At 49.8% G+C, this 20,964-nt stretch overlaps 1 protein-coding gene across 1 annotated transcript; it reads left to right on the top strand.

Moving 5' to 3' along the window:
- The first annotated feature begins 17,458 nt into the window (after nucleotides 1-17,458).
- LOC100281336 (uncharacterized) lies at nucleotides 17,459-20,143 on the top strand. The gene is made up of 4 exons (NM_001353052.1): nucleotides 17,459-17,713; nucleotides 18,621-18,734; nucleotides 18,846-19,513; nucleotides 19,706-20,143. The coding sequence occupies exons 1-4, from the start codon at nucleotides 17,622-17,624 to the stop codon at nucleotides 19,909-19,911; spliced, it is 1,080 nt and encodes a 359-aa protein (NP_001339981.1). The 5' UTR covers nucleotides 17,459-17,621; the 3' UTR covers nucleotides 19,912-20,143.
- The last annotated feature ends 821 nt before the right edge of the window (nucleotides 20,144-20,964 follow it).

Genomic DNA, 20,964 nt, shown 5'->3' with positions numbered 1-20,964 from the left:
GTGTAGAGCAAGGGTGAGTACACATCAACATACTCAGCAAGTATCCTGTTTGGCTGTAGTGGACTAGCTTTATGTGGGGATAAGTCAAGCAGTTGCTTTTAGTTGGTCAGATTATTACTTACTAGTAGAAAGCCAAGTTTTAGCATTACCCAAGTTATTAACCCGATGTACCCTTTCCAAACGGAAAGAATACCACTTACCAGCACCATAGTCATAACCAAAACCATCGATTCTCATAGCCACCTGTACCACAATGTCTCTGATCAAGTACCACTAATCACTGGAGCTCCCTTGGCCGCTCATAACCGCGAGCACGGCTGATATATCAGTTTTCAAACACTCTGCAGAGGTTGTGCACTTTACCCACAAGCCGTGATTCCCATTCTGCCCGGAGATCATGACTCTCCATTGATCACTACCAAGGTGACCCAGCAGGGCATCACTACGTAGCCTTTACAAAGATTCCCCGGGGCTGTAGCCACCCGTTAGGTTTCCTAAATGTACCGCACTCCTCCCCAAGGGACAAATCAACCTTGGCAGAGCGAGCCGCATACACCGAGCCCCATTGACGGCACGACGGCTAAGTGAACTACACCCCGGATCCTCTAATTATTCAGCTAAGGGCACCCCATTCCACCCTCATGGTTGCACTGTTTTCCCAGGCGGTCATCCATAGAACAGGTCCTTACGGAGAGGCACTCGAGAAACCGCTCGAGCCCCCTTGAGGCCACAAGTACAACATCATAATAAGAGAAGGGAAAACAGCGTATCATAGATAATCTCATCATGTTCATTGATTATAGTTGAGCAATAGCATAAAGCTAAAAAGTAATAATCCAACCCAAATAGGTAAACAAGGACATGGATAACAAAACTAGTCAATCCTTAGGCATAAATGTGTAAAGCGGGAGGTGAATTAAATAATGAGTAGGACATGGATAGGTCAAGGGACACTTGCCTCCACCAACCGACTGCTGCTCAGGGGCTTCTCCTGCGAGTTCCTCGGGCTCTTCAACCGGATCGTTCTCTAAGCGGGTGCAAACATACATACATCCATCCATTGAAATTAGGAAACCAACAGTACACCATACAAGAGAACAAGTAAAGCAAATATGCACAGAATACCACATATGATAATGAATTTACCTTGGTTAGAAAGAAACGAGGGAAAGTCTCGCAAGGGTTGAGGCTTATGCTCGAGGGACACTACGGGTAAATGAAAGACTAGACGTCACGTGCTCTAGTTTTAATCAGTTCTAACAAAAGAATTAGCTACATGCACTACTGTAAACGCGATCACTTTTAATAGATTAACATAGAATAAGATAGACGATTGAATATACAAATTAACTATCGTAGCCAATTTCCAAGTTAAGACTCCTACCTTATTAATATAAACGACGTGATTAGCGCATATAGGAGACGGGGGGGGGGGGGGGGGTAGACGAGGGGTTAGGGGGGTAGACGAGGGGTTAGGGGGGTAGATGAGGGGTTAGGGGGGTAGATGAGGCACGACGAGTCGTGCCAAGGCACGCGCACTACGCGGGCACGCACGCGAGGCCGCATGCACACGCCACGGACTAACCGTACGCACGTCGGGGCGGGCGGGCAAGCACGCCGGGGCCAGCGAGCGCGAGCGAGCGAGGACGCGGCCGGACGAGGCCGAGCGCGGGGACGGGCGGCCGAGCCGGGGCACGGGGCGGTTGAACCGGGGGGGGGGGGGGGCGCCGAGCTCGCCGGGAGGCGGGCGCGCGCGGGCGGCTCGCCGGAGCGGGCGCGAGGGCGGGGCCGAGCGGGGCCGGGCGAGGGCGGCTCGCCGGAGGGCGGCGAGGCGGGGCCGACGCGGGCGCGGGGCTCGCCAGGGGCGAGGCAGCCGAGGGCGGCCAAGCCGGGGGCGGGGCCGAGGGGCGCGGCCGAGCGCGGGACGGGGCGGGGGCTCGCCGGAGCGGCCGGGCGCGGGCGGCGCGGGGCAGCCAAGCTCGCCGGGGACGGGCGAGGGCGGCCGGGGCGGGGAAGGGCCGGGGTCGGGGACGGGCCGGGCGGCTCGCCGGGGGCGGCCGGGGCGGCGAGGCGGGGCGCGCCGGGGCGAGGCGAGGGCGGGCTCGCCGGAGCAGCCGAGCCGAGCGGCCGGGGGCGGGGACGGGCCGGGCGGCCGGGGTCGCCGGGGTCGGGCGGACGAGGGCGAGGGCGGCCGGGCGCGGGAGGCCGCGGGCAACCGGAGGAGAGGCGGCGCGGGCGGGGCCGAGCCGGGGGAGGTCGGACGCGGGACGCCGGGGCGGACGGGGCGGGGGCGGCTCGCCGAGGCGGGGCGGGCGCGGCGGCGCCGGCCGAGGACGGCGCGGGGGAGGTCGGACGCGGGACGCCGGGGCGGGGGCGGCCGAACCGGGTGGCCGGGCGGGCGAGAGAGGAGGAGGGAGAAGGGGGGAAGGAGAGGGGAGGAGGGGGGCCTCACCGGAGGGGGGCGGCCTCCCCGGCGCCGCCGCGGCGGCGCTAGGGCAAGGGCGGCGCGGTTAGGGTTTGGGGAGAGAGAGAGCGAGAGAATGACGGGCGGGGCCCGCGGGGGGGGGGGGGGGGGGGGTTGGGAAAAAAAAAGAAAAGGGTGGGGGGGCGGCTGGGCCGGATGGGCCCAAAGTGGGGGAAGGGGGGGGCGCGCGCGGCTGGGCCGGCCGGGGCCCACGCGGGAGGGGAGGGGGGGAGGGGGCGGCTGGGCCGGCCGAAGGGGGGGCTGGGCCGAAATGGGAAAGAGAGGGAGGGAGAGAAAAAGAAAAAGGTTTTCTTTTTCTAAAATCTAATTTTCTCGGGATGAATGCTTTCACATTTTAAACACCCAAAAAAATGCATGGTTCGGCATGATGCTTCACACAAAATAAAGTAATTTAGGTTTTTTTCTTTACACGGGAAATCCAAGCCAAACCCCGCTATAACTTTGGAAAAATATCAAGGTTTAGCGAGGGAACGAGAAAAGAAAAGGGGTAACGCCTGAATTTGGTGAGAGACAAGAAGAAAAAATTCTACCCCCAAATTCAGGGCGTTACACCAATCTGCCTCTCAGACGCTGGACGTCCCTGACGGACTGCGGAGGCGACATGTCGACGATGGCCTGGATCTTGGTTGGGTTGGCCTCGATGCCGCGGTGTGACACCAGGTAACCCAATATCTTGCCCTGGCGAACACCGAAGACGCACTTTTCCGGGTTCAGGCGGAGTCGTGCCTCTCGCATGTTCGCGAATGTCTCGGCGAGGTCGGCGAGATGGTCCTCCTTATTCTTGCTGGCGACGACGATGTCGTCCACATATGTAAATATGTTTCTGCCGACCTGCCCTTCGAGTACTGTTTTGGTGAGTCTGGAGAAGGTGGACCCCGCATTCTTGAGTCCCTCCGGCATCCTGATGAAGCAATAAGTGCCGAAGGGTGTTATAAAGCTGGTGCTAGTCTTGTCTTCCTCCTTCATGTATATCTGGTGATAGCCGGAGAAGCAGTCGAGGAGTGACATGACCTCGCATCCGGCCGCGCTATCGACTATTTTGTCGATCCGCGGCAACGGGAAATTGTCCTTTGGGCAGGCCTTATTGAGACTGGTGAAGTCTATGCACATTCGCCATTTCCCGCTTTTTTTCTGCACCATTACGACATTGGAGAGCCACGTGGGGTAAGCCACTGGCTCGATGAATTTAGCTTCTAGGAGGCGGTGCACTTCCGCCTTGGCGGCCTCTGTCTTTTCGTCGGACATTTTGCGGAGCCTTTGCTTTTTTGGTCGCACCGAAGGGTCAATTCCCAAGCTGTGCTCAATTATGGATCGGCTGACTCCGACCAGGTCTAGGGCGGACCAGGCGAAGACATCTTTATTTTTGGCCAAGCAGCAGAGAAGCCTCTCTTCTTCATGTGACGTAAGGTCTTCGCTGATAGTGACTGTCTGCTTGGGCGTGGCCTGATCAAGGGGAACAGTCCTGGTTCCGTCTTGGCTCTGCAACTGTGCCTTCTCGTGCTGCTTGTCGGTTGGGCTGGCGGGCGCGGGGACCTCGCGCTGGGTCGTGAGACAGTGTACGTTCCTCTGACCAGGCACGAAGTCCCGCTCTATGTTGCGCGCCGTCTGCTGGTTGCCGTAGATCGTGATGGCGCCTAGCGGACCTGGTATCTTCATACATAGGTACAGTCCATGGATGGCAGCTTCGAACTTATTGATGGAGCCCCGGCCCATGATGGCGTTGTACGGATATACCATGTCGACAATGTCGAAGGTTACTTGCTCACTTCGGGCATTGGGTGCTACACCGAAGGAGAGGGGAAGCTCTATTTTGCCAACGGGAAAGGTGCCTTTGCCGCCGAAGCCATACAACGGATTGTCCGAAGGCTTGAGCAGGCTATGGCTTATACCCATGCGGTCGAAGGCGTGGAGGAAGATGATGTCCGCCTGACTGCCGTTGTCGACTAGGACTTTGTGCAGGTCCCAGCCTGCCACGCTGCAATTGATGACCATAGCGTCGATGTGGGGGCGCTGCGCAGGTCGACGTCTCGTGCATCGAAGGTTAGCGGTATGTGGGACCACTTCGTCTGCACGACTGGGCCGGTGACCGCGACATGGTTGATGCTGCGGTAGTGGTCCCGCTTCTGCCGCTTGGTGTCAAAGTCAGTGCTGGACCCCCCTGTTATCATGTGAATGACTCCGCGATATGGTTGATCGGCGAAGTCTTCCTGCTTTGGGGCATGGGGGATGTTTTGGTGTTGCTGGTGTGGTGGTGGGGGTGGAGGAGGTACGATTTGTACTTCCTGATGGTGTTGGTAAGCGTGGTGCGGTGGATGCGGAGCGGGAGCGTGGATATATGGTGGAGGGGGTGGCTGGTAATTATGCGCGACAATTCTGGGATTGTCGGCTGGCTGCGCCCGCGCCATTCTGTCTCTGGTGGCCTTCGTTTCGGGGCAGTCTTTGGTTTGGTGGGCGCAGTCTTCGCCGTGGAAAAGGCAGTAGAACCGGCGCGGCGGCTGCGCGCGCCCTCGGCCCCTGCCATGAGTTCCGTTTCCGTGGCCTTGGGGGGGATATTCCTGGCGACGAGGGGGTCAGCAGCAGGCTGCTGGTTTGCGATGGTGTGCACTTGCTGTTGACTGCGGCCATCTCGACCGGAGTCTGGTTGCGGAGTCCTCGTCCATGTGCGGCTGGACTGCGGGGCATCTTTGGGCTTCCGCTGTGACTCAACTTTGCGCTGGTGGAGCTCTTCGGATTTGGCATATTTTTCAAAGAGCTGATATAGCTCCTGAAGGTTCTTGGGTGGATCTCTGATACAGTGGCTGTAGAGGACGCCGGCCCGAAGGCCACTGATGGCGTAGTGGATAGCGATCTGATCATCGACGGAGGGCAGCTGTGACTTGAGCGTTAAGAATTTGCGGTAATACTCCCGCAGAATCTCCTTTTCCAGCTGTTTGCAGAGCGAGAGCTCAGCCAAAGCATCGGTGTCTGGACGGTACCCTTGGAAGTTGAGAAGGAACTTGTCCCTGAGACTTCTCCACGAATCGATGGACAGCGGAGGCAATCTGGTGAACCAGGTGAGTGCTGGGCCCTCTAGGGCGATGATGAAAGACTTCGCCATTGTGGCGTCGTCCCCTCCGGCGGATGCAACGGCGACTTGATAACTCATTATGTATTGCGCCGGATCGGTGCTGCCGTTGTACTTGGGATATGCCCCTGCTCAGAAGTTAGCTGGCCAAGGCGTCACTTGCAGGTGTGGCGCCAGGGGACTTCGCTCGTCGAGGTAGTTGACCCCTTGGAATGGCGCGCCGTGCTGGAAGGCGTAGTCATGCTGGGGGAAACGCGGGTTCTCCGGCTGCGCCCGGTGTTGCAGGGGTGGGCCATGCTGCAGGCCGAGGTGGCCTTCGCGCGTGTCTTCCAGTTGTGCGCGCTGCTGGAGGGATGGTTCTTGTTGTAGACCGAGGTGGCCTTCGCGCTGCATCAGCGCGATCTCGCGCTCGAGGTCTTGGGCCTTCTGCTCCTCGTCGCGTATCATTTGTCGCACCTTGGCTAGTGCGGACACACGCTGGCGCTTGGCTTCCAGTATCTCTTTCTGCCTCTGGAGATTGCGGTTCTTGAGGCGCAGGGCGCGCAGCTGTAACTGTTCTTCTGTTGAGACGCCGAGGACCTCGCCGTCCTCGGTGAGATCCGCGCCCTCCAGTGGGGCGAAGCCTGGGGGCGGCTGCGATTGTCCTTCGGGCCCGCAGGTGCGGAAGGTGTCGTCTTCGCAGGTGCGGGGAATATTGTCTTCAGTGGGCTCTTGGTGGGTGGATTGGGTGAGGGCGAGGGCCTTGCCCTTTCTTGCGGCCAGCAGTGCTGCCTTCGCAGCCTCGTCAGCCTTCAGGTTAGCTCTCTTGGGTGCCATCGCGGGTGGTCTTGTCGTAGCACGAACGGTGGGCGCCAAATGTTGGAACTTGCTCTCAGCAGCAAGGAGGCCAACAAGGGTGAACGGTGGTGACAACAGGGTTACGTGCTCGGGGGCAATAGCTCTGTTAATCTAGCCTCTCACGGGCACTGTGCGGGGGTATTTATAGGTATCTGAGTGCCCAGTGCCTTGTGTTAAGGACGCATGTGCCCTCAGACACCTAGTTTATCCCCAGAATATTCCCATAAAGCAGGGTTACAAGCTGTAATTACAAGAATGCCTTTACAAACTAGGCCCGTAACACAAAGGCGGCCACGCGGGGCCCGTTACAATGGGCCAGATCACGCGTGGGCCTCAAAGCAGGACGAGGCCGTGCTGCGGGGAGACGTCACCGCAGGCCTTCGTCTGGTGCTGAATGAAGCGAAGGGTGTCCCTGCCCGTTTTGTCTTTGTCAGACCAGCGACTGCGGCGAAGGGCGACGAGCGAAGGGTGGCGTCTTTGCCTTCGCCCCAACAACCACTTCCTGAGAGGATTGGTTGACCCCCTCCACTATCAGCTGATGAACCACACCTTCCCTACCTTCCAGCATCTGATTGATAGAGCAATCATGACGGAAAGGAAGCGTCGGGAGATGGAGAACAGGAAATGCAAGATTGGTGGATCTCAGGTCGGGAGTAGCAGTCGTCCTCGCTACCCAGGCAACCCACCTCAGCCATTCAAGCAAGGTCACCAGCACCAGCACCAGCATCAGCGTCAGAACCAGCAGTAGTAGTACCAGAGGCAGTTTCCTTAGCAGCAGCAGTACCGTCAGAATAACCAACAGGGAGGAAATCAATACCAGCGTCAGAGCAACCAGGCAGCCCGTCTTCTTGCCCTAGCAACCAACCAGAACAACCAAGCAGCGCCAGCGCAAAGGAGGAAGTCGTGCGTGTTTCCACTATGGGGAACAAGGCCATTGGGTGAATCATTTCCCAAAGAAAGTAGCTCAGCAGCAGCCAGCTCCCAATGCCCCAGTCAGGCAGAATGCAATGCAACAAGGAGGCAACAACCATGGGCAGCCTCGTGCCCAATATGGAAAGGTGAACCACTTGGAAGCCGACACAGTCCAGGAGACTCTAGGAGTGGCACTAGGTACGTTTTTAGTCGAGTACCATTCTGCAAATGTGTTATTTGATACTATAGCAACACATTCTTTTGTGACTGTATCATGGGTAGAATCACATAATATACTAGTAGCACCTATGTATCCACCTATGAGAGTTAGTTCAGTTGGTGGAAGGACCTAAACGGATAGATTTTGCCCTAGTGCAAGAGTTCAAATAAGAGGGATAGCGTTCCCCGCTGATTTAATAGTCATGGGTAACCATGATACAACTATAGATGTCATCCTAGGGATGAATTGGCTGACCAAGTATCAAGCCAGTCTTAGCTGTGATAAGAGAATGGTGAAGTTAGTGTCCTTATCAGGAGAAGAAGTGTTAGTGGAGTTGGTCTTGTCTGGACCAAGAAAAGGGAGTTGTCACCAAGTCACCGCCCATATTGAGGAGATTAAACCATCAGAGGCTATCAATGTAGTATCAGAATTCTCAAATGTGTTTCCCAAGGAGTTACCGGGTATGCCACCTGAAAGGAAAGTTGAATTTGCCATAGAGCTTATACCAGGCACCGCCCCTATTTCCAAGAGAGCCTATCGAGTGTCCGGACCAGAGTTGGTGGAACTCAAGAAGCAGATTGATGAGTTGTCGGAGAAGGGCTACATCAGACCGAGTACCTCGCCTTGGGCAGCCCTAGTGCTGTTTGTGGAAAAGAAGGATGGCACGAAGAGGATGTGCATTAATTACCGAGCCTTGAATGAGGTTACTATCAAGAACAAGTACCCCCTGCCCAGAATTGAAGATTTATTCGACCAGTTGAGAGGAGCTAGTGTGTTCTCGAAGATAAATCTGAGGGCAGGCTACCATCAGCTTAGAATCTGACCCTCAGATATACCGAAGACAGCATTCATCACCAAGTATGGACTGTTTGAGTTCACGGTCATGTCATTCGGTTTGACGAATGCGCCAGCTTACTTCATGTACTTGATGAACAGTGTGTTCATGGACTACCTCGACAAGTTCGTGGTGGTGTTTATTGATGACATTCTTATATATTCCTAGAATGAGCAAGAGCATGAGGAGCATTTGAGGAAAGTACTTCAGAGGCTACGAGATTGTCAGCTGTATGCCAAGCTTAGCAAGTGCGAGTTTTGGATCAGTGAAGTCCTGTTATTGGGTCACATTATAAACCGAGAGGTATTGGCTGTAGATCCGGAGAAGGTAACAGCTATCTTGGACTAGAAAGCACCAAAAGATGTCCGAGGAATCAAGAGTTTCATCAGAATGGCCGGTTATTATCGGCGTTTCATTGAAGGTTTCTCCAAGATTGCCAGGCCAATGACAGCCTTGTTGGCAAAGAAGGTTGAGTTCAAATGGACCCCAGCATGCCAGAAGTCCTTTGAGACATTGAAGGAGAAGTTGACAACGGCACCAATACTGATTCTGCCAGATGTTCACAAGCCATTCTCAGTATATTGCGATGCTTCGTAACCGGACTGGGATGTGTGTTAATGCAGGAAGGGAGAGTAGTGGCATACTCGTCCCGACAGTTGAAGATTCATGAGAAGAATTATCCTACTCATGATCTGGAATTAGCAGTCGTGGTTCATGCATTGAAGACCTGGAGGCATTATCTTTATGGGCAGAAGTGTGATATCTACACGGATCACAAGAGCCTCAAGTACATATTCACTCAATCAGAGTTAAACATGAGACAATGAAGATGGCTAGAGTTGATCAAAGATTATGAGCTGGAGATTCATTATCACCCAGGCAAAGCAAATGTGGTTGCAGATGCTCTTAGCAGGAAGAGTCAAGTCAATATGTTGGTCGCTCACCCGATGCCGTATGAGCTAGCGAAGGAGTTCGACAGGTTGAGTCTTAGATTTCTGAACAACACCCAAGGAGTGACAATCGAGTTGGAACCCACTTTAGAGCAAGACATCAGGAAAGGTCAGAAGGATGATGAGAAAATCAATGAGATCCGGTAGCTGATCATAGATGGGAAAGGCAAGGATTTCCATGAAGATGCAGAAGGAGTGGTATGGTTCAAGGATAAACTGTGTGTTCCCAGCATCAAATCGATCTAGGAACTGTTTCTTAAGGAAGCTCATGAGATAGCATACTCTAGACACCCTGGTAGTGAGTTTCTGATCCTGGCACGTACATGGTCGCATTCGGTTTACCTTCTAAAACCGGGTGTGACAGCATATTACTTGCCTATGCTACTTACCATGGCTTTAAGCTCTATCAAATGGATGTGAAAAGTGCCTTCCTCAATGGACCTATCAAGGAAGATGTCTATGTTGAGCAACCTCCTGGCTTTGAAGATAGTGAGTATCCTAACCATGTTTACAAACTCTCAAAGGCGCTTTATGGGCTCAAGCAAGCCCTAAGAGCATGGTATGAATTCCTGCAAGATTTTCTTATCACTAATGGCTTCAAAGTCGGTAAAGCCGATCCTACACTCTTTACCAAAACTATTGCAAAAGACTTGTTTGTATGCCAAATTTATGTTGACGATATTATTTTTGGGTCTACTAACAAGTCAACTTGTGAAGAGTTTAGCAGGATCATGATACAGAAATTCAAAATGTCTATGATGAGGGAGTTGAAGTATTTCCTAGGATTTCAAATCAAGCAACTCCAAGAAAGCACCTTCATCAGCCAAACAAAGTATATTCAAGACATACTTAAGAAGTTTGGAATGAAGGATGGCAAACCCATCAAGACACCCATGGGAACCAATGGGCATCTCGACCTCAACACGGGAGGTAAATTCGTAGATCAAAAGGTATACCGATCGATGATAGGATCTTTCCACAACTTATGTGCATCTCGTCGAATATTATGCTTTCTGTATGCATGTGTGCAAGGTTCTAGGCCGATCCTAAGGAAGTTCACCTTAGGGCCGTGAAGAGAATCATGAGATATTTAATTTACACTCCTAAGTTTGGGCTTTGGTACCCCAAGGGACCCACTTTTGATTTAATAGGATATTCCGATGCCGATTGTGCATGGTGTAAAATTGATAGGAAGAGCACATCAGGGACTTGTCAGTTTTTAGGGAGATCCCTGGTGTCATGGGCTTCAAAGAAACAAAACTCAGTAGCTCTTTCCACCACCGAAGCCAAGTATATTGTCGCAGGCCATTGCTGTGCGCAATTACTTTGGATGAGGCAAACCTTCAAGGACTATGGCTACAAATTGAGCAAAGTCCCTCTCTTATGTGACAATGAGAGTGCAATCCGCATGGCGGATAATCCCGTTGAACATAGCCGCACTAAGCACATAGACATTCGGTATCACTTTCTGAGGGATCACCAACAAAAGAGAGATATCAAAATTGCTTATGTTAATACCCAAAACCAATTAGCCGATATCTTTACCAAGCCACTAGATGAGAAAACCTTTAGCAAACTTAGGAATGAGCTAAATATACATGATTCTCGGAACTTTGATTGAAACATTGCACACATAGCTCATTTATATACCTTTGATCATGTCTCTTTCCTTTGATGCAAATACATATTTCTTATTATTCTTATGCCAAGGCTACAACTAATGTGTTTTCAAGTATCTTTCTATACTAAGTGATAGATTGAAAGGGAAATGGAGTATTTGGCAAAGACAAGGCTTCCACTCAACACTCTGACGGTATCATTTACCCTTTGTTGTTACTCCACAAACTCTCAATGGTATGACCCTTCACTCATATTTATATTACCATTTGGGAGAAAGATGCGGAGGGCTCTCGATGTCTCCGTTTTGGCGATTAATGCCAACAGGGTAGAAAATATTAAGCCCAAAACAAAAGGACCGCACCACCACCAAATTTCAAAAATTTTCGAAATGAAGTTTTAATTGGTATGTTTCAAAGTGGTATCTAATTTACAATTAATCCTTCAATTGGTATCTTTAAAAGTCAATCTTTAAATTGGTATCTATTTCAAAACCCTCTTGAAAGCTAAGAGGAGAATTTAATTCAGGGGGAGTTTATTTAGTCAAAGAAAAAGCATTTGAAACAAGGGAGAAATTTCAAATCTTGAAAATGCTTCTTGCAATCTTATTTATATACCTTTGACTATTTACAAAAAGACTTTGAAAAGATTTTCCAAAAGGATTTGCAAAAACAAAACAAGTGGTGCAAATGTGGTCCAAAATGTTAAATAAAAGAAAAAGCAATCCATTCATATCTAGTGAGATTTCCAAATGGTGTAACTCCAAGTAACATATGCACATTCTAAACGCAAACTAGTTACATTTCTGCACTTATTATTTGCTTTGGTTTGTGTTGGCATCAATTACCAAAAAGGGGAAGATTGAAAGGAAAATAGGGTTAACCTTTTCCCATAATTAATTTTTGTGGTTTATCGTCAACACAAACACATGGACTAACTAGTTTGTCTAGAACTCATGTATTATAGGTGCATAAGGTTCAACATAAACCAATAAAATATTCAAGTTAGGGACTCATTTGAAACGGGGCAAAAAGGACTTGAGTGTGCTGAAGAATGGCGTACCGGACTGTCCGGTGTGCCACCGAACAATGTCCGGTGCACCAGGGCCGTTCAGGTGTCAACCAACCACTCTCGGAAAAACGAAGGCGCGCTCCGCCATAATTCACCGGACTGACCGGTGAGACAGCAGGCAACGGCTAACCAGCGCCAACGGTCGACTGCAAATGTACTTGCCGCATGAACAGTGCGGTGGCAGAAGTCAGAGCCGTGAAGTCAGAGGGCACCAGACTGACCGGTGGGGCACCGGACTGTCTGGTGAGAAGACAAAGCTCCAACGGTCGACTTCGCTCCGAACCCTAATGGTTAGGTGACGTGGCGGCGCACCAGACAACGCACAGTACCTGTCTGGTGGCGCACCGGACTGTCCGGTGTGCCCATCGCCAGTAGCCTCCCCAACGACTATGGAAGTGGTTGGGGGGCTATAAATATCTACAACCACCTCATTCATAATCATCCAAGCATTCCAAATATCTCATTCAATACAAGACTCCACTCCAAGAAACATCAAATAGTTTGAATCCTCTCTAAGCCTCCAAATCAACTCAATTCCATTAGAAACTTGAGAGAGGGTGTTCTTGTGTTCTTTTGTTGCTCTTGTTGCTTGGCTTGGACTTTTTCTTTTCCCAATCTTATTCTCAAGTGCTTTGTAAGCGAGGCAAGAGACACCAAGTGTGTGGTGGTCCTTGCGGGGTCTTAGTGACCCGTGAGATTAAGGAAGAAGGCTCACTCGGTCTAAGTGACCATTTGAGAGAGGAAAAGGGTTGAAATAGACCCGGTCTTTGTGACCTGCTCAACGGGGACTAAGTTCTTTGGAACCGAACCTCGGTAAAACAAATCACCGTGTTCACTCGCCTTATTTCTTGGTTGATTTGTTTTCCCTCTCTTTCCGACTTGAATTTAACTCTAACGCTAACTCCGGCTTGTAATGTGTGTTTAAATTTATAAATTTCAGGTTTCGCCTATTCACCCCCTTTAGGCGACTTTCACGTGCCTTTGTGGCTTCTTTAACGAAACAAAAAATGAGTATTTCTGGATCAAACCTCCAAGTAGTGATGCTAGACCTCTACTACCATCTTCACTACATGCTTGCAAAATAGGCTACTTGTCATCATTGATCTTATTGGGATTTGTTTTGCATACCTTCAAGTGCTTGCATAATTGTCACACCCGGGTTTTTAGGGGTCCAAAGCCCGGGCGCGAACATAATCACCAGGTGTGCTGGGACCAAGTCTCACACATATGATGAATCATGGCACAGGATCGAATGTCACATCTTTACTACATAACAGGAGTTCTATACAAAATAAATAAATAATTACATTATAAGGAGACAACGGTCCAGCAACCCAAAGTTGACTGGGAGACGACGGCCTAGATCTCTCTCACGAACTCATCGCAGCATTCTCCATGCGCCTCATCCTGTGGTACCTGTTCTTGACCTGTGGGGGGTGTGAGACAGCAAGAGTGAGCTCACATACGTTCATCGCTCAACAAGTTGTGGGGAATAATGTGCATGAACTCGCCCAAGGTGGGAGCTCACGTGAAGTGTAAGGCTTACCAAAGAGGATGGTTAGAGCTGAGCATTGCTTTTAAAGTTTGTCAAAATTTTATTAGCAATTACTAAGTATAAGTAAATACCAACCCAATTAAGTAGTAGAACAAAAGTAACAACATCACCTGCGATGCAATGCATATGACAAATTGAATTTAGTTCCATAAGTTAATCATCAGAGAGTCCTGAGCTGCTCATGACCGTGAGCTCGGCTAGTATACCAGTTTTACACTCTGCAGAGGTGGTACCCTTTACCCACAAGTCATGTTACCCATCTGCCAAGGGATCGCGACTTCCCATACACCTCTACCGAGGAGGCGAGGCAGGGTAACACTACGAGGCCTTTACAAAGTTCCACTAGCTTTAGAAAACCCGCTACAGTTTATAGGAAGCTCCATTGCAGGGTTCTTGCCAGACCGCCATCGCAGCAAAATCAAGCAAGGACCTCCCTACACTGACCACTCCCCTACTGCCCTTGCCCCTTTCGGGTAAGGTAGTCCTCCACTAGCTTTCCTAATTAATCAGCCAAGGGCGTCCATAAACCCTTGTGGTGGCACGTGTTTCTCAAGTTAAGCTCTATGTTCCAATTAACATTAATGATCTTGACATGAACATAAATAGAATAACAAAATAATTGGAACATAGATATGATAAATAATTATCCCAAATCCATGTAAAGCAATAGCAAACTACCCAAGTGATTCAGGGGTAAACAAGGTAATGAGATAAACAATCTAGGGTAACCTATTGGGTCCCATCAAAATTAACCTATGCAGATCATTATGATTAATTAGAACATGAGTAGGTAAAAAGAAGTGATCAAGGGCACAACTTGCCTGGGACTTGAGAATCCAGGTACCACTTGCTCTTCGGATGACGCGTAACCTCGCGCTAATCGTAGCAATACAAACAAACATGGTATGGGCAAAATTAACATCACACCAAACATATGAACAAAACTGAATGATAGTAATATACGCGTCGCTTACGAGATCGTGGGTTCGAGAATCACTAAAATCGGAGCTACAGTTATAAAGTTAGGGTTCTTCCCGAAGATCCACGTGGTTAACTATTAAACTATATTAAAAATTAGTTAATATACATCATATGAGAAAATATACTCTAAATAATTAATTTATCTTTAATATAGCTTATAACTTTATTTTGGAAATCACATCATAATAAAATCATAGTTATAGATATATCAACCTTGGTTAGTAAAATAATTCTGCTGCTCAAAAGGGTAAACAAAATTCTAATTATAAAAGTGTGTGATATGACTCAATGAATGCTACTACTGCGTAGATAATTTTATCACAAAACTATAGCAACTTGAACGGGTCAAATCAGAGTTAAAACGAATTAAATATGAATTAAACAAGTTTTAGATTTATTTGGATACTAAAAACCAATTTTCTTTATTAACTTTACCTATTTTATTAATTCTTGGGCTGCGGCTACTAATTACTGAAAGATCGGGGTGCGCTCTGTAAATGCCAGGACTGATCTGAATGGGTTTTTGAACTTGTATGGACCGCGGGTTGAATCGGGAAAAAGACAGGGTCTCTTTGGTAAAACACAGGGGCTGAAGGGGGTATCGAGGAATCCCATCTACCCGATCATCAATCTATGGCCCCGATTAGATCTACTCCTTTGGGTGAACCGGTACGCGTTTACGGCCACAGGATCCAGATCCCACGGCGCACGATTAATGAGACGTGTGATACACGCATATCGTCCGATGGGATATCAACGCCCCGAAACGCGCCCGGCCGAAGCGGTACCTGACTCACAGATCTAGCCGTCCACAAACAGATCGATGGTGGCAGCACCATCTTCTTTCCCTGGCTGTCAACACGGCGGCGCACAGCGCCAGTGCGGCGGCGCCATGACCTACAATGTCAATCCCGAGCATAAAGTCTCCAAACTCGAAACCGATTAGGGAAATAGGGAGCGGGCAACCTTGTGAACTAGCGGTTGGGTGGCAGACTATGAATCATCCAGTCATAAGCCTTGGCCGCGGCGAAGTGTGGATTTTGGGGCGGTGTGGTACACCGACGAGAAATTGCGACTTACCCCCAGCACCATATGCTTGAAGGGTGCCCACAACATCTTCCATGCGCACCGCGCTCCACCCTGGTCGAGTTCCCGAGGCCGAACCGGCGGTGGAGACTAGATCCAAGCGCGGCGACACTCCGTCCTCTCTCTATTCCGTTCCTGATGGTGGGGAAAACAGGGTTCACGGCATGGTTTTATAGCCAGGGATGGTACGCCAATGGTCGGCCCGACTCCGAGATCAGCGCGGGATTGGAGGTGGTCTGTTGCGGACTTGCGATGAACTCGGTGGAGGACAGCTCCGGGCGAAGTTTTCGCCATACTGTTTGAAGCCAGCGCCGTGGATAATGCAAGGACCAGGTGGAAGACCTCCCTGACCGCGGGCCCCATGCGGCAGCGACAGCGGACACGATGCGGTCTCAGCTGGTACACAGAGTCAACCGACTGACATGCTGGGTCCACGCGTCACAGACCCAAAGAGAAGCGGCCAGGCTATTGGGCCGGTGCGGGATGTGGAGAACGTGGGCGCGAGAGGGAGAAGCCGTGTTGGGCCGAGGCAGGGACTTTGGCTATCGCGGAGCAGAGGTGGCCCAAGAGCGGGTGTCTCCTTTTTTTTCTATTTCTCATTTCACATCAAGTTTTGTGCTTAAAATTCAAATTAAATTCAAGCTTCCTATTTGAAGTTTCAAAAATCCAATTCAAATTCAAAACCCTGTTTGAATTTTATGATTTCAGCTTTCAAATATAATTCTAATGTAAGAGTAAATCCTTTTTTCATTTTCAAGCTGGTTTCACGAACTTGGATACAAATGCAATAATACAAGAATGAGATGAATATTTCTGTATTTATTTATTTGTTGTTTGACCCTTATAATTCCTATTAATTGATTATGCACAAAGAAAGAGAACCTAATAAATCTCCAAAGGCTCCACAATTCCAAACACTTTTATATCAATATATGCATTTATTTATTTTTATATTTTTTTTATTACACTAATTTTTTTAGGGCTTTACAATAATGCATATATATCATTGACTTTTTGCCTCATGCTCGATAATAATCTTGCAACAGTTGCGCCTTGCTTCCTTCACAACACTAGAATTTTCTTTTTCTTCGCCTCTTTCTCTTCAGTTGCTTCTGCAATCTCTTTTTCAGGCTCTTCACAGGCTCTTCAGTTAGGTTCTCTGGCATCGGAACATTCTCAATTAATTCTAGTTGAGGCATTCTCTCTTCTGGTTGTGCCATCTGCAAATGAGAAGTCCTTAAGCAACATTGGAACAACATTCATATTTGGAACAACATTCATATATACATCAATGCTCTAAGCAACATTTGCGAGTTTGCAAGGACATATTCATATTTGCATGCAAATTGGAACAGCAAGCTGGCAGCAGCATTTGTATTTGCATGCAAATGAGAAGTCCGGATTACATTACATTGGAGGATTCTTTGCTGGTTGTCGTCGTGCCTTCGGTGGGCGTACCTTGCGTGGTGCCTAGAGCTACAGCTGGTCGCAGGGAGCGGCACGCTGGAGCCCGAACTGGAGCGAGATGCCGGCGCTGGAGCAGACGAATCACATCGCAGTGTACCCGCGCTACGACTACGAGTAGTCACGCGCGCATCGCATCACAGGCACTAGAACAGAGCACACGAATTGCAAGCCGCCTTCATTCGCTCGCTGCCTGCGACTATAAAGCGATACGCGATGCGATGCGATACGCGAGCGGGGGATCGAATCGAACGCCAGAAGTACGGAGCCCTGCACTGCACCCCGAGGCCCACACACTGACACGTCCGGCCCCACCTAGCCTCACTGGCTCCCTCTCCCACGCGGCTATAAAGCGCGGTCCGGCCCCTGCCCGAATGTTCCGTGCCTGCCAGAAGTAGAATCATTCGATTCCCCAAAGCGAAATCCGCAGCCTCGCCTCTCTCGCCATTTTCCAGGCGCGCGCTCGGCGCGGCCGCCGCCAGCGATACAGATCCTTGCACGGACACAAGGGCTCCGCGCTCCCACCGGATCGGATCCCGTCCCGATGGCTCCCACTCCCACTCACACGGCGGCGGCGGTGGCGCTCGCCGCGCACGACTCGTCCGGCCACCTCGCGCCGCTCACCATCACCCGCAGGTGCGTGCCCCGCCTTGTTTGTTCGGCATCTGTGGCATATTTATATATATAGGGAACGTCCATCGTACGCGCGATGATGCCCTTCTAGAACGTTCTAGATCCCATGCATGCATGCGCCGTGCCGGTCGAGAGGCATCCGAAATGTCCAGCGCGCGGACGCCCCGGCCTGGGTCTCGCCAGTCGCCACCGTCCTCGCCGATCGACCTGCCGACCGGACTGCGAGCCGCTCGGCTTGATCTGATTGGCGCAGGCCAACGTATACGGCATGCATGCCTCTCCCGGCCGGCATGCCCTTACCGCCGGGGACAAAGCCAGAATTTTTTTTAAGAAGAGCTGAACTAAACAACTGTAATATAAAAGTCATTTCTATATTATATATGTACGCTAAAAATTTTAAAAGAGGCTCTAGTGCGGCTGACTCAGCAGCGTTAGGAGGGGTTGGAGGCCCGCTCGCCCCACCGCTGACTTCGTCCCTTCTTACCTTGCCTTCTGAATCATACAATACTCACTCCCTACTTTTTTTATTGGTTATATTTTAGTTTAAAAATAAACTATTGAACTATATGTATTCGAAAACAGATGTGTTTTCATGCGCCAACTGTTACAAGGGGCCGCCGTTGGATGAAATTGATCTCATGTTTGGAAGTCCACCCGCTTGTTACTTACTCCCTTCGTTCTAAATTAAAATTCGTTTTATCCTTTTACTAAATTTATATAATATTTAATGTATGGTGGCTTTCCGGTGCCTACAGTCTTTTCAGAATAATTTAGTTTTTTCTAGTTAATTCATCGGCCGATAACATGACAATTGACAAGATGATGTAGATCGTCTTTTGTTTGAATTGAATATAGACCATTCCGTGACTATATATTATGAGCATGTGTCACTTCTGTCACACACATGCAGGAGCACCGGGGACGACGATGTAGCGATAAAGATCCTGTACTGTGGGATGTGTCACTCTGACCTTCACAGCATCAAGAACGAGTGGCACAACGCCACGTACCCCATGGTCCCTGGGTGCGTCGTCACTAATAATTCCATGCATATATGCCTATATATCTGTACCTCGATCTCGTATTATTGTCATTCTGAACACTGAACACGTACGTACACATCGCATGCATGCAGTCACGAGATCGCCGGAGTGGTGACGGAGGTGGGCAAGAACGTGACCAGCTTCAAGGCCGGGGACCGCGTCGGCGTGGGCTGCATGGTGAACTCGTGCCAGTCGTGCGGCAGCTGCGACGAGGACTTCGAGAACAGCTGCCGGGCCGTCATCTTCACCTACAACTCCGTCGACCGCGACGGCACCGTCACCTACGGCGGCTACTCCAGCAGCGTGGTGGTGCACGAGCGCTTCGTGGTCCGGTTCCCCGACGCGATGCCGCTGGATCGGGGGGCGCCGCTGCTGTGCGCGGGCATCACAGTGTACAGCCCCATGAAGTACCACGGCCTGAACGTGCCGGGGAAGCACGTCGGCGTGATGGGGCTGGGAGGCCTGGGCCACGTCGCCGTCAAGTTCGCCAAGGCGTTCGGGGCCAAGGTCACGGTCATCAGCACGTCGCCTGGGAAGAAGCAGGAGGCGCTCGACCGGCTTGGCGCCGACGCCTTCGTCGTCAGCAAGGACGCCGAAGAAATGAAGGCGGCTGCGAGCACCATGGACGGCATCATCAACACGGTGTCGGCGAACCTCACCTTGGCCCCGTACATGGGCCTGCTCAAGCCCAACGGCAAGATGATCATGGTCGGCCTGCCCACCAAGCCTCTCGAGATCCCGCCCTTTGATCTCATCATTGGTACGTAGCACCAAATCATTTTTTTCAGAAACCGTCAAATAATAATCGTTGTATACGTGTAAATAATAATAATAATAATAATAATAATAATAATAATAATAATAATAATAATAATAATAATAATAATAATAATAATAATAATAATAATAATAATAATAATAATAATAATAATAATAATAAAAAACTTTGCAGGGAACAAGACCCTGGCCGGGAGCTGCATCGGCGGCATGAGGGACACGCAGGAGATGATCAACGTGGCGGCCAAGCACGGCGTGACGGCGGACATAGAACTGGTGGCCGCGGACTACGTGAACACGGCCATGGAGCGCCTGGCCAAGGCTGACGTCAGGTACCGCTTCGTCATCGACATCGGCAACACCCTCAAGAATTCAGAGTGATCAGACCTAAAACGCCGGCGACACCTCTACTGCTGCTGCTTGTTGTGCCCTGTCGGCTTTATACGATGAACCGCGTCCTTTTTTTTCTGTGTCAGTGATAATATTTTAGCTAAGGCAGACGTAAACGTAGTTCGCGAGGATTGCCTTCCCATGCATGTTATGGAAGTTGGATGCTTTTATTGTTGTTGCCGTAAAACGAGATATGATGCAGCATTTTTTTATTTTCCCTCTATCATTTGGTTGCTGCATCCTCTCGGTTCTAAATTATAAATTATTTAAGTTTTTTAATGTATATTTTTCATTGAATATCTAGATAATACTTTATATTTAGACAGTGTCGGTCTTACACCAACTCAAGCAGGCCGTGAAAATGGACGTACAAAACATTGTTTTATACTGCTATAGATAGTCTTGTTTGTTTCACCCTTAATCCATGTGGATTTTTGTGGTATTAAGTCGGTTTAAATCCATATTAAATTAAAATACAATCCCATTCATTCCAATACATTTGAATCCACATGAAATTGGAATAACCGAATAGGCTCCTTGTTCCACATGCCTCTACCCTTCATATATATATATATATATATATGTATAATATATAGATGATATATATACGATGTTGTATATATATGATGTTACTCTATGTAGTATGGTATAGAAGACTGCACAAGCGTTCGTCCGAGCTATGGTACTCATAGAATCGACTTCTGCCTCCTGCGAGCCTCTCAAGCTTTGACTTGACATCTATTATCTCGCTTTAGGGCCAATCACCAAACAAATCTTAGGCTCGATGTAAGGCACGCGGGACCTTAGGGTCCTCTCTCCTCTCTGTAGGGATGTGAACCATCCACAATGAACGACCGGACCGTCCATGACTGTAGAGGGGCAACCGTCTTCTCTTTGAGCGTGCAGACCGTTCGCGATATAACAGCAGACCACCTATGTGTGTGCAGAGGGCTTTAGGATCTCCTTCATCACCTGGTTGTCGCCTCCTGAGAGAGACCCTGTCAGGGAGAAAAGATTCTATGGTTGACTTAGAATCAATAGGCA

The sequence above is a fragment of the Zea mays genome, chromosome 10 (genome assembly GCF_902167145.1).
Source record: "Zea mays cultivar B73 chromosome 10, Zm-B73-REFERENCE-NAM-5.0, whole genome shotgun sequence".
In the NCBI taxonomy this organism is placed as follows: domain Eukaryota; kingdom Viridiplantae; phylum Streptophyta; class Magnoliopsida; order Poales; family Poaceae; genus Zea; species Zea mays.
The sequence above is the reverse complement of the archived record's forward strand: the minus strand, read 5'-3'. Positions and strand labels throughout refer to the sequence as shown.

Bases quoted from the DNA above. Each gene is read 5' to 3' on its own strand.
- LOC100281336 (NM_001353052.1), top strand. From the start codon at position 17,622: ATGGCTCCCACTCCCACTCACACGGCGGCGGCGGTGGCGCTCGCCGCG. The intron at 17,714-18,620 runs GTGCGTGCCCCG...ACACACATGCAG, and splicing joins CCGCTCACCATCACCCGCAG to GAGCACCGGGGACGACGATG. The intron at 18,735-18,845 runs GTGCGTCGTCAC...GCATGCATGCAG, and splicing joins ACGTACCCCATGGTCCCTGG to TCACGAGATCGCCGGAGTGG.